We start from the raw sequence: 13,294 nt of genomic DNA, 5'->3' as shown, positions 1-13,294 counted from the left end.
TTGGAAACAACGGTTTTGAGAAACCTATTCTCGATGACAATCTTGTGGGTTGCTCTATTATCGATGCATGTGCTAAAGTGTTATATTCCTTGGGATTAGGAAAAGTAGGGCAGGCAAGTGGACCTAAACTCTTCTGAAAAAAGTCATGTTCCTTCAATTCATTCACTTGTTTCAGCTCCGCATGTTCTATCGGGTTCACGCTATGATGTGGTAAATGAAGCAGAGATGAATAAGGAACAAGGTCAGTGACACATTGATGGTCTCTCATGAGGGATGCCTCACTAGGTGGCTCAGAGATGAGATCCTTAAACTCAGAAGGTAGGAATGATACTTCTAGTGGTGTTTCTTTCTCAGTAAGGGTTATTTCAGTCTCCTTAGTCACAACCACATTCACTTCCTGTGTATCTTGACTTTCCTGCTCACACAGCTTCTTACTTACGGTGTTCAAGGATTCTTCACTAGTTTCTTTCTTTTCATTCGAGACTTTTGAGGCAAGATTAGTGTTGAAGTCTCTTGGACCTCTCTTACACCTGAACTGCCCTTTCTTTGACCATCTAAAATCATCAATTTGGCATAAAGTAATTGAAAGTAAATTGGGCACAAAAGGAAATAGATGGGATACTAATATAGGTTTTTGAACTTCTTGTGAGTCCTTGGAGATTTATATCTCAAATTTATCAACATTTTATTCATAATAAGAAATTGGAGGTGGGCAATGGGATGAGTATTCATCAATGCGAGGACCCTTGGGTGGAGGATACAGCTTTTTTCATGTTGTTTCCTAATTTGTATCATCTTTCTTCATTACATAATGACCCTATTTCTTCATTTTTGCTTTCTAATGGGGAGAATTTTTCATGGGATTTTCTTTTCTGTCAATCTTTGAATGATAGGGGCGTTGAGGAGATTGCACCTTTGCTGAGTTTATTGGGAGGGTTTCCGTCCTTCCAATAGGGAGGATGTGAGAAAGTGGATGCTGGAACCTTCAGGATAATTTTCTTGCAATTCTTTCTTTGAGTTCACGAGCTGAGAGAATATGTCCTTTTCTTTCTTTTATATGATTTGGAAGGAGAAAATTCCCTCTAAAACTAAGGCTTTAATTTGGTTGGTTGTTCTTAATAGAGTTAACACTAACAATAGGTTGCAGAGCAGGACGCCTTCTAAGACATTATCTCCAGATAAGTGTGCTCTTTGTTTTGACTTTTGATAGTTCTGAATCTGCCTCTCATTTGTTTTTGCATCATTCTTTCTCTTGGAGGATTTGGAACAAGTTATTTTGTTTTATTGGGGAAAGTTGGGTTTGTCTGGAGTCTCTGTAGCATAATCTGGTTATTTTTTTCTTGGGCATTCAGAAGGAACAAAGACAAAACTGCTCTATGGAGATGTGGTTTGTTTACTATGTTGTGGTTATTTGGATGGAAAGGAACAATCGTATTTTTAAGGAGGAGGAGACTGCTTGGTTTTTGTTTGGAATAAGATTCAGTATTTGGCTTCTTTATGGGCAGTTGCCGCTGGTAGTTTCAAAGGATTATGTCTAGAAGATGTTCAGTGTGATTGGTCTGCTGTTTTGTATAAATTGTTTCGTTTTCTACTTTAGTTTTTCTGCTTAAACAAAGGAAAGATATTGTTAAGAACTATTTATGAAAAATCAATCATAACCATCAAAGGAAAGATAAACACTATCGTAACCAAAAATATTAATCCTAAATTACTACCAAAGACACTTAATACTGGGAAAAAAAAAACTTGGACTTTAGAATCAGTTTGGCCTTAGGCCACTAAACTGGAAAAGTCTTCTAAAGTGATCCTGTAGCAACATCACTCATCCACAATTTCATTTATTGACAAATGACAGCTATATAAAGTTCAATTAGTAAATAGAAACTCATTTTCAAGTGATATAAAATAATTTTAGGAAAGAAAAATTAAAGAGCAAAAACAGTTTCCTTGCAAACTAAACAGGTAGACAATCACAGAATGTTCCAATACTCTAATTATCTGACTCGCATGCATGCAGAAACGCACACATGCACGCACCCAAAAACTTGTTTAAATTTTGAATTACAATTACATTGAGTATGTTTGCATATGAGTCAAGATTCCTCGAAACCAATGCTTAGACACCTATAATTATGCGAACACTTGGCAATCTTGCAATTTCCCTCCTGAGGGCTTAGAACATTACATAAGGCAATCATGCTTCCTCAGCCTCGTTATTTGGTTGATGACGGTAATATAAAAATTACACACAATGGGATGCAAAAGATTGTACCAGTTTCTGAGCTGTTTTAGCAGTGTCCTTCCGAGAATGAACAAAAACCATAGCTTGATGCCCTTGCCTTAAAGAATCAACAACCTAGCAGAGAACAAATCAGTTCAAAAAATTTCAATCCAAATCTAAAAATCAACAGAATAAGTCAAAGAAAAAAAAATTGACCTTATTGTAGCAGATCTCATTCAGCAGGTCATTGCGTGCTGAAAAATTCTGCTCACTAATCCCAATATACTGTTGTGCAAGGGGAACTGGACGATAGCTAGAATCAAAGAAGAAGAGTCCTGCCTCTGGATTCACCCTCAGAAATTGTGCAACCTAAATGTTTGCAAAGAAGCACCATATTTTCATCACACACTGGTCAGGTTGACAACCACCGAGGAAAATACTACCGAAGTCACAACTTAATTCACTGTTATAAAACTAAAACAAAGCAAATAAAATTGGTTCAGCTCCGTACAATTCAGTTCTTAGGATAACATTTAATTTTTTAACATTTACCAAGATAGTGAAGTACTCTATGCCAAATTATAAAACCTAAAATAAAGCACAATGTAAACGAATTCAAACCACAGTCCTCACTAATCTGCATTAAAAAAAAATAAACAGAAAAATGAGGGAAGACATCAGACAGCAGGAAAGTTTTTAAACCGTCAATGAGTGACAGCTGAATCTTTGAGGTGATTCCAATTACTCACACCAGAGCAAGTCCCTCTTGGAATCAAATCAAACCAGAGGAAGGTCGAGTTGGAATAGTTTACACCCGCCATGTTACATCCCTAAGTTAGACAATAAAATGAATAGTGTGTACAATTGAGAAACCTCCAAATAATTTGGTAGAGTGGCTGAAAGACCCACAATGCGTATCATTGTCTGCGTTGACTCAACCTACCCAAAAAAAGGGAAAAAGAAAAAAGCAAACAAAGAGTTAGAATCCATTTCTTGCAATCATATAAATTAGAACAAAAATACCACTACCCTACTTCAACAATTATAAACTTGGACCCAAACCCAGACACTGAAAAATTGCAGGTTCTCACCAGGACTCTTGCCACTAATACATACATAAATCTCAAATCCCACATATTCCAACATATTCCTCAACAGATTCGAAGAACAATGATGATTCACCAAAACCTTACCTGACGGAGGGTCCGTGCAACTAATGCTTCTATGACAGGACCTCTATCATCATTTAAAAGATGCACTTCGTCAATAATTAAGAGTTTCACCAGCATTGAGAGTGACATATCACTGCTTTTACGAGTAATGACATCCCACTTCTCGGGTGTTGTCACTATCATCTGTCCACACCAAAAAATATTATAATGATAATGCCATAACCTCATCTGCAAATTGTAAAAGCGACTAAAGCAATGCAAAGATGAAAAGCTCACAACCTGAGTTTCTTCAAGTTCTTTTTTGGAAAGTTGCATGTCGCCAGTAAGTTCTTTCACAGTCATATTCAATGGAGCTAAACGACGACTAAATGTTGACGTGACCTCAGCAGCCAATGCCTAGGCACAAATGACAAGAACTTATGATAGGCAGAAAAATAAGCATGAATGTAAAATTCAGGTAAATTTTACCTTCATTGGAGCAACATAGACTATCTTAAATTCACCCTTATGCAAGTAACCATCCTTGAAGTGCTTTCCAATCTGCAAAATGTATTATTTCAGGGACCAAATAAACACATACACACACACAAGTACAATGGTGTGAAAAATCCATACTTAGAAGGATAATATCCAGCACAAAAGGATCATACACTATTTCTTAAACATGACTTCCCCGACCACAGAACAAAGTAAAATGAATAAGAGTGGTGGTGGGACCATCTTAGCTGGTGTTAAGTGTAACAAGAAAGGCCCAACCACATAATAAAACATGAAAAGTCTATGCACGGTTCACTGATCACGCACCTCATGTAATACAGCAATCATAGCTATGTTTGTTTTGCCAGCTCCAGTTGGAGCACAAACCTGCAAATACCAGAAAATCACTTCAAGAAAAAATAAAAACTACAATTTCACTTCTGTAATAAAATATGGTGCAACTACAGAATAATCAACTCACTAGTATATTCTCATTAGTGTGATAGGTGGCTTGGAAAATCTGGCTCTGAATACGGTTCAAAGATTTGTATCCATGAAAAGCTGCTTGAGCAAAATCATCCAACTCCTTTATCTCTATCTGTTAAAAGATAACAACATAACACGTTTGTACCAGAACTGGAAAAAAATTAGCACACTAAGGCCAAACTTCTCAATAGTGCCAAAAAAAAATAAATAAATTTAATTAAATTAAATTAAAACTAAAAAAACCATTCTTAATTATAGCTCAAATAATATACAGTAATTGTGTCACCCAAAATTCAAACAGCAAAAGTTTCAGCAAAGATCAGCAGAACAGGCAACATATATTTCATTGAGAGCAATTAAATAGTTCTCTTCAATTCAAGTTAGCTTTAAACGAACTCTAGCAGACAAAAAGTTTGGACGGTCCTACTTGTCAGCCAATCTTCTATGCTTTAACAAAAGCTGATTTCAAATAATTTCGATGGCAAATTTCAGAAACCTTAAACCTTGAGGCAATTTCTTTTGCCAACTGCACTTTGACATATTGTTAGAGCCTGACGAAGCACCAATTATATGATATTGGCATAAGGCTTGGTAGGTTGTTAATTCTCTTAGGAATAGTTATAGTTATAAATTTCAAACAAAAATAAAAAGCACCACAGAGAGTCATAACATGTATTTTTTTTATAATAAGGGTCATAACATGTATATAAATCTGTTTCTAAAGACAACATGAACTACCTAATACAAACAAGACATATTACTATTCCCAAATCAGACTTCAACAACTCCAAAATAACGAGTCAGCATCCATTTCTTCTAAACTAAACCCAGAGTTTATAATTTTAAAATTGACTCTTAAAAATCTAAATTACCCCAAAACGTATCCCAGGCTATTTCCAGCATCAAAAATTGAAAACTAAATGTAATAGGTAGGGATACATAATCGATATGCATCCCCATGAATCCCAGGCATATCTATATCCGACATGTGTATTATACAGGGTGTTTCAAGCATCCATGCTTCATGGATGCTCAAACATTTTTCATAAAATATTTTCTTTTCTTTTTAGATTTTAAAAAAAAGAAGATATATTAAGAGAGAGAGCGTACAAACAAAAAGGATAAGAATCTCTCAATAAAAGAAAACTAAGGAGATCAGAAAGAAAAAAGAAAACAGTGCTGCCTATCATCCCAAAAGGACCAAACAAAAGCTACCTAAAAAAAACCCATTTCAATCCCTTTCCATGATAGTTAATTGAGCACTGCAAATTAGCTAATTCCCAACTGTCCCTTCTCAGCCTTACTTTTACTGCCATCAGAATGGACTACCTCCAGGTCAGCTAAACACAAACTCATTTTATCCAGCAATTGTTGAAAGCTAGACCCATGGAAAGGCAAAATACCAGCCTCAGTCTGCTCTATGTTACATAGTTACATCTTACCTTACTCCATAATTCTCTGAAAAAGAAACTTCCTCCAAATCATCCATTGAAGATGGAGGCTTATAGGAAAGATGAGTCAGATGACCCATCAAAACAGAAGAATCTGATCCAAACCCAAGTTGTTCACAAAACCATCTACAAGTAACCCTCCACCAAAATCAAAAATCATTATCCAGCTCATCCTCCTCAGATACATCAACCTTTTTTTCTTCCCCGTAAATAAGGTTTTCCTTGGTTAACTTCTTTATTGAATTCATCTTCGAATCTTCTGAAAGCTCCTCAAAGAAAAAACTGCCATCAGCATGTATTTCCAAAAACATACTTACCCTCTCACCTGCAGTGATATGGCTCTCAACAGAGGAGTTCCTTCTCCCATGTAACCATGCACTTCTGCCCATGACAAGCATATATATGCACTGTTACTGATTTCTGGCTTTCCGCAACCAGCGATTTTATCACCTCACCCATCCCCACCTTACTGTTATTAGAACTCACTCAAATCTCAATCTCCAAACTGATCAGCAACAAAATTAACCTCTGCCTGCCCTTCTCCTTCCCTGAAACCTTCAGCTGACATTCATCCTCCATAGGAACACCTTTGAATAACTCATCACTATTCAAAATATCCCTTCCCCCTGCTCTCAAGGCACTAGACAAAAGCTCACAATACCACATTTTATAAATCATAAATCACCAGACACCAGATAATCACAACATCGGCACATGGTATTAAACAATATTAAACAGCATTATCCTAAGTTCATACAAGCCCAAAAACAGAGCTTAATCTCAACCTTAGTTTGCTAGATAACATATTGGATTTGGAGTTGTCCAGCATCACCTTATGATAAACTAAAATAATTTTAATTATAAATGCTAGAAATCAACAATGAAGCCTTGTCATTAAACATCTCATTCAAGAAGACGAAGAAAGGATGGCAGAAACAACTAATTAAACAAAAGCAAAAATCTACCAAACCCTGAATGGCATACAACCTTCTACACCTGAATGGAACACAACCTTCTACATCTCAATGGCAACCCTTCTACCCCCTTGATGAATACTCTTTGGGCAAGAAACTAACAGCTTACTCCACAAAGCTTCATCCCAAAAGTTTGCAGATAGTTTAAGAAGCACTTACTAACCATTATACTAATATAGGGCCATCTATTTACCTAACATTTACGCCTATGTTCATGACTTTTACTTTTGTTCTATTTATTTAGCTAAATTAAACTCACCAAATTCACAACTCTGTCCGTGACCTTATCATTCTTCTCACCTACCCCTAGTTCACATAATGCATACACTAAAACGGCAACAGGTATACCTTACAAGAACCATCATTTGATTGCACAAAATCCAAACCTCTAGACCAACTTTCATCAAGACATCACTCAGTTCACTCTCAAACTTCTCATGAATGTATCATGTAGGCATTTCTAATTTATCCATTATCATGATTCTAACAATCCTATTCTTAAGAATGTGATGTGTATGTATAGAATTTAGAATCATTCCAAATCAATTTTGATTTCAAATGAATTACAAAACTCTTTTCTTGATAACAAAATTAATGTTGATAGAAGCGCAACGGTAAGGTTGTCACTGTGTGACCTGAAGGTCACAGGTTCGAGGCGTGGAAACAGCCTCTTGCAAAAATGCAAGGTAAGGCTGCATACTATAGACCCATTGATGGTCCACCCCTTCCCTGGACCCTGCATACGCGGGAGCTTTGTGCACCGGGCTGCCCTTAGAAGACAAGAAAAAATAGGTTCTCAATAAACCTTTTTCCAACAGATGAATATGAAAAAATAGCACCAACAAACATGTCGATGATAAGTAGTATTAAATGCTATTGCCAGCTAATAATGAAACCAAATAAGAATGAATTTATTAATAAATTAGCAATACCAGCCTTTCCCCAGGTTTCATTTGTGCCGTTGGAGTTGGAGGAATTATAACTTCTTCATAGCCCTTGTGATATTTCCTAAGGGTTCCTCGAGGAAGGGCAGAAACTGCTAACATGTTGGGCCCTTGGCCACATCCAATCAGATCATCAAATGGATTTTTCTTCTCACTTGCTTGGATTAAAGAAGAAAAACTAACGGTGGACAAGTCACCCTCAACTGCATAATCAGCTCCACGCCTATGCCTTTTTTCCTCCTTGCGCCGAAGTTTATCAATTAGCCGTTCAGACTCTGTTTGAACTGTAACCTACAAGAAAATTATAAAAGAAAATGAATTCGTAGTGAAAATTTTAGAGCTTTAGAAATTTCAAATTGTTAGTATAAAAAAATTGTATAAAAACCAATCAATACCTGGGTGCCATAACTAGGCATTCTTGATTGAGAATTTGAAGCCAATTTATCAGATTTCAGCGACAGCAACCCATGATGGATAGCCTCAACAAGTTCCTTACGATGCTGAAAAAAGGAAACTAGAACTCTAAGTATAGTCAGAAGAATAGAAGAATCAACTCCTTTAATATTAAGTCATTCTACATTTCAATGAAAGAAAAATATTTATTTTTATATGGAACTCCAATCTACATAAGTATTCATGCAGTACAGGATAAAACAGTATCACAAACTGCTGGATTAAATGGTCCTAAAAAGCCAGGATGGAGAGGAAACTAGAATTATCCTCTAAAGCTGCTATCAAGCCAATAGATAGTAGTGCAATTTCTGCATAAATACCTAGATCCCAGACAAAAATGAACCGTAAATCATCCTTACCAAAATAAGATCCTGAACTATTTCAAATGCACCATCCCCCACAAGATCCAGCAGATCACCAGCTATCTGAACAGACATGCACACATAAGGAAAAAAAAAAAAGTTTTAAAATAAGTAGAAATTTAAGTTCCATGACACTGAGGCATGCTTAAACACTGCCAAATTGAAACATAATAAAAGAGAATCATTGATCAGTACCTCTTCACCAGGTTTATCTGAAACAAGCACCCGACAAATGGCCATTGCTAGTTCATCTTGGGACAGCTGTGATGTACTTCCTTCCACTATATGATCACATGCCTCTCTTAACCATCTCAAATCCAAGTTTCCACTGTTAAAAGAATGACACTGTGTAGAGTTGTCATCATAACATCCTCCATCAAATGAGGTAGAAAGTGCAGGGCTATCCTCCCCCCAAAATTCCCCATCCTCCAGAGAAATGTCCACTAGAAACCGAGCTGGTTCTCTAAAAACAAGGTTAGCACCAAATTCAATATCATCATCATTTGCATTTTCTACCCTTTCAGTGATGACTGCAGCCACACAGTTGCTAGGCTGCAAGACAAACAGCCTCCGTGCAAGAGATGCAATTCTCAGTATATTTGCATCTGAAACATCATAACCAAAGAGTTTTTGGATTTCCAATCTGCAATAACACAATATCTAGTGTCAACACAATTTTTTAATATGAATCACATATAAAGTGAAATCAATGCAAAAAATACAGATAATACTCATACAAATTGATTTGTGCACTGCAGTATTGGAAAAACAAAATTTAAAATTGTAGATGAGCAATTTAGTTACAACGGACCATTGAAATAATCACACATGATACAATGCCCTTAATATAAAAATTCAGGACCCCTGAAAGGCAGTACCTCCATGGCAGGCGATGCAGGCATTGAATCAAAGCACACCCGATCACAGTCACACCAACACAGAGAAAAGGAGCAAAGGCCTTGACTTGAAAGTCCCAGTTATTTTTCGGCATTCCCAAGGTGATTTGGGAGTTGGGACCAATTTGGAAGGTTTTTTAGTACTTTGTAGGGCTTGCAAATATTTGGTTAAGTCGACCTAAAATTTTTTTTCCAGAATGCATAACATTGTCTGTAAGGGTAAATTTGCTTCTTCTTTTTTTAATCCTCTTCCCCTTCTTCATAAATTTTGTAATGCATTATTGATTCTTCAGATCAACCTATTAACATTGTTCACTAAGAAAAACAAATTTTATATAGGTTTTAAAATGCTATGGACAGGATAATTAAATTTATTTTTTACCTTTTATTTTATTTATGACCATAAATATAAAAATATCATTGATTGATCATCTAAAATAAGTTGATAAGTAGATTACATAATATGGTAAGTAGTATGCGATCAATAAATTAATGAAATAGAATATATTAGGGGTTGGGCTTTTGTGGAGCCTAATTGTGTTTTAATTTGGATGTTGACCCGACCCCCATTTAATTAGAGATTTCTATCTTGAGGCTTAATCCATGGAGCGAAGGCTTGGGTTGTGGGGGTCCAGGGGCAACGCCCCCGGGAAAATTTTGGAGCCCATTCGGAACGGAACCCTAGGCGCAACATATAAAAATGATTGCTTTCGGGTGATTAGGGTTCGTGTGGTTGTACCAGCGAGAGGGAGAGCATTGTATCGCTGCACTCTCTGTGTTTTCTTCCTGATAATATTGAAATCCCTGCAACTCCGTGGACGTAGGCAAAATTGCCGAACCACATAAATATTGTCTTGTGCGTGTGATTGATTTTTCTTTGGCGTTATTTTTTTTTCTCTATTTTTGTTTCTCACAAGTTTCGGGAATTTTTCGTTATTCCCAACATTAGGCATGTAATATAATATAGTCAATCAATTAGGCACAAAAAGAGCACAATATATTATAAAAGTTCCATTAATTTGTTAGTTAAAATCTTAAATTTTAAGAACTTCTTGATTCATCATTACATAGTCATGTTACACAATCTGAGGCATAAAAATCACAGTATTATAATCATGACACTTATTATATCCGTTCTAAGTATCGCCAAAAAGTAGATAAGGACACAATATTGTCATCCCCATTATCCTCTTTTCCTCCCTTTCTCCTCAACAGCTATATGGGATTGATATTTGGAAGAAAATAAGAGAGAAAATGGGAAGAAAAAATAGATAAAAAATTAAATATTTTTACTGCTGTAGAGGTCCTGCGGCAGCCGCAGCGGTTTTATAGCAATAATTAAGCAGCAATGGCTGATTTTATTCCCATCGCAGTTGCAACATCTTTCATTATCAAGAACATAATGAAGTACAAGAAAATAAAATATAATATCGTTTAAAGCAATAATTCCTTTTGGACTGCAAGAAAATACTGTTTAAAGCACTATTCAATTTTGTTTAGATTACTTGTATTTTGATAATTTCTGATATCATACATCTTCTATACATGGATCACAACCCTTTAATGATAGTATATCTTCTTGCTTATTAAATGTGTGTGTGCATTGGAGAGGGGGGGATTGAATTTACTTTTTCTCCGCAATCCTTTTATCTTTATCATCTTCCTCTTCAAGCCTGCTATAAAAACTATAGAAAGTCAATGCCACCTCTCGAAACTCTTCTGAAGCCACTTCACCATCTATTGATTCAACAACTGCACTGACAAACTGTTTGTATGCTTGACGCACTTCTGCAGATGCTGCACCATAATAACCACACATGAACATGAAGTAAACTTCAAAATCGATCTGAGATGGAAAAGGTACATAATTACAAATTCACGTCCATCTGATAAAGACAAAATTAGGAAACGTTTGATATCATTTTCCAATAAGAGCTTTCTGCCCTCAAAAACCACCATGGAATGAGGAAATGAATTCATGCAAAGACATGCTGGGCAGATTTTTTTTTTTTTCAATTCTTTTCAAAAAATCCATGAAAATGGATGCATGGTAAGGATATTGTTTCCGTGGTTTGAGGAATAAAACCCATATGTTTAATAGTTCTCCTTTTCAGAACTGAAAATATGAACGAGACTTTCAGCAAACCACGTTAATTTACTGCTTGGGAGCTAAGAAAAATTAAAACTTCAACTCTGAAAGCATCAACAACAGCATTTGGTTTAATTGAGTTCTTCAATTCGCGGAAGCCGTAACAATGGAAAACCTCACAAGTTTCAACATTAATTTCTTCTTTTTTTTTTCTCTTTCTCATCAATTCAACAAAAGGCAATTCACATTGAAAAACAAAACCATAAGAACTTCACGCGAACACCAGCGTGTGTGCGTTTTTTTATTTTTTTGTATGCGTCCGTGCGCGTGTTTGAGAGAGAAAGAGATAGAGAGACGCTACCTTCTTGCCAATGATGAACTATCCTCCGGGCAAGCTCGGACTCTTCCAGCGAGTTTGCAGAACTACATCACAAATTGTTTTCAAGAAATAACAACAATTTCAAAAAAAAAATAAAAAAAAAAATGAGTGAGGAATGGAACGTTTCAAAACTGCAACTGATTCAACAGCGGACGCATCACAAAATTCACGAACCAACACAATTGTAGAAAGAAAACGAAACGAAATTTAATGAAATGAAATGAAGCAACCAGGCGATTACATGAATTCAAGTAATTGAATACCTGCGAGTGTTGCGATTTTGTAGGATGGTCTTGCGGTGAAGATAAGCGCGATCGATGTCGAACGGGTCTCTTAGAGAGATGGTTAAACGAGGGAGCTGCGCCAACATTGTTCCAGCCGTTGTGGTCTGAGAGATAACTGGAACGACGAAAGTGAGGGGACGAACTGAAGATTTACGGGCATAGGGATGCCATACTTATATGTACGCCTGAGGAAAGCTCCTGAGTCGGGTTTTTTTTCCTATCGTATCGTGCTTTGGGCTTGAACCGATCGGACCGGACGGTTTGTACGGTCTGCCAGAGTACTTTGGGCTTACATATGCACGGGCCAGCAATAGCGTTGCACTTTTACTGCCAAAAAAAAAAAAACACACAAATAAGAAAAGCATATAGTGAATTAACCGAAGTACTGATACTGGACTGGTAAAATGGATATTTCGGAAGAATTCAAAAATCACGTTCCCAATAATTTAGTCAATCTCTTCGTATCACATCATTCTAAACAATCTCTTGATTATAGATAATAACATAAATGGATAATTTGACTCATAAATCATCTAATTGTCATATTGTATAAAATATTATATAAATATAATATGCATACCACCAAAAATTAGTACGATGATTTTTTCATTACCTTCTCATGGTATTAGATCCTTTTTTGGATTTACCTCTTTCGATCTAATTGCTTCTGATACCCCTTCCTCCACCTTGTCCTTTAACACTATGGTCCACCTCCTAACCATCAAATTATCCTCCTCCAACTATCTTCTTTGATGTAGTCAAGTATTACCTTTACTACAATGTTAGAGCTTTATTGGATATGTGGATAGCTCTCTCTGATCTTCACATGCTACCATTAGGTTAGGTGTCACTGCCAATTTGAAATTTGTTGAATGGCAGCAAACAAATCAACTTATCATGAGCCTTCTTTTTGCTTCACTGACGGAGGAGGTTTTGTCTACTATTGTTGGCATGACTTCTTCGCATGTTGTATGGCCCACTTTGGAGAACACCTTCAACAATCATTCGAAATCACAAGAACTTCGCTCGAAAGATGAGCTACAACATTTGAAGAAAGCCGTTAAAAGCATTGCTAAATTCTCTCGTGAATTTAAATATGTTTGTTC

General features: G+C 36.2%; 1 protein-coding gene across 2 annotated transcripts in view; it reads right to left on the bottom strand.

Moving 5' to 3' along the window:
• LOC131145529 (DExH-box ATP-dependent RNA helicase DExH14) overlaps positions 1–12,533 on the bottom strand; it is a 143,214-nt gene extending 130,681 nt beyond the window's left edge. The window contains exons 1-15 of one of the 2 annotated variants that reach the window (XM_058094669.1): positions 12,168–12,533; positions 11,887–11,948; positions 11,065–11,233; positions 8,736–9,183; positions 8,538–8,603; positions 8,121–8,225; positions 7,714–8,016; positions 4,352–4,468; positions 4,198–4,257; positions 3,862–3,933; positions 3,673–3,789; positions 3,415–3,576; positions 3,095–3,160; positions 2,438–2,590; positions 2,273–2,356 (exon numbers count right to left, since the gene is read on the bottom strand). In XM_058094669.1, coding sequence (XP_057950652.1) covers positions 2,273–2,356; positions 2,438–2,590; positions 3,095–3,160; positions 3,415–3,576; positions 3,673–3,789; positions 3,862–3,933; positions 4,198–4,257; positions 4,352–4,468; positions 7,714–8,016; positions 8,121–8,225; positions 8,538–8,603; positions 8,736–9,183; positions 11,065–11,233; positions 11,887–11,948; positions 12,168–12,274 — 2,091 coding nt within the window. In that variant the 5' untranslated portion in view covers positions 12,275–12,533. The remainder of the gene's footprint in view (positions 1–2,272; positions 2,357–2,437; positions 2,591–3,094; positions 3,161–3,414; positions 3,577–3,672; positions 3,790–3,861; positions 3,934–4,197; positions 4,258–4,351; positions 4,469–7,713; positions 8,017–8,120; positions 8,226–8,537; positions 8,604–8,735; positions 9,184–11,064; positions 11,234–11,886; positions 11,949–12,167) is intronic. The other variant, XM_058094670.1, reaches the window with a different exon arrangement.
• Between the last annotated feature and the right edge of the window lie 761 nt (positions 12,534–13,294).

Source organism: Malania oleifera, chromosome 13, assembly GCF_029873635.1.
Source record: "Malania oleifera isolate guangnan ecotype guangnan chromosome 13, ASM2987363v1, whole genome shotgun sequence".
Classification (NCBI taxonomy): domain Eukaryota; kingdom Viridiplantae; phylum Streptophyta; class Magnoliopsida; order Santalales; family Ximeniaceae; genus Malania; species Malania oleifera.
Note: the sequence above shows the minus strand (reverse complement) of the source record. Positions and strands in the feature narration are given on the sequence as shown.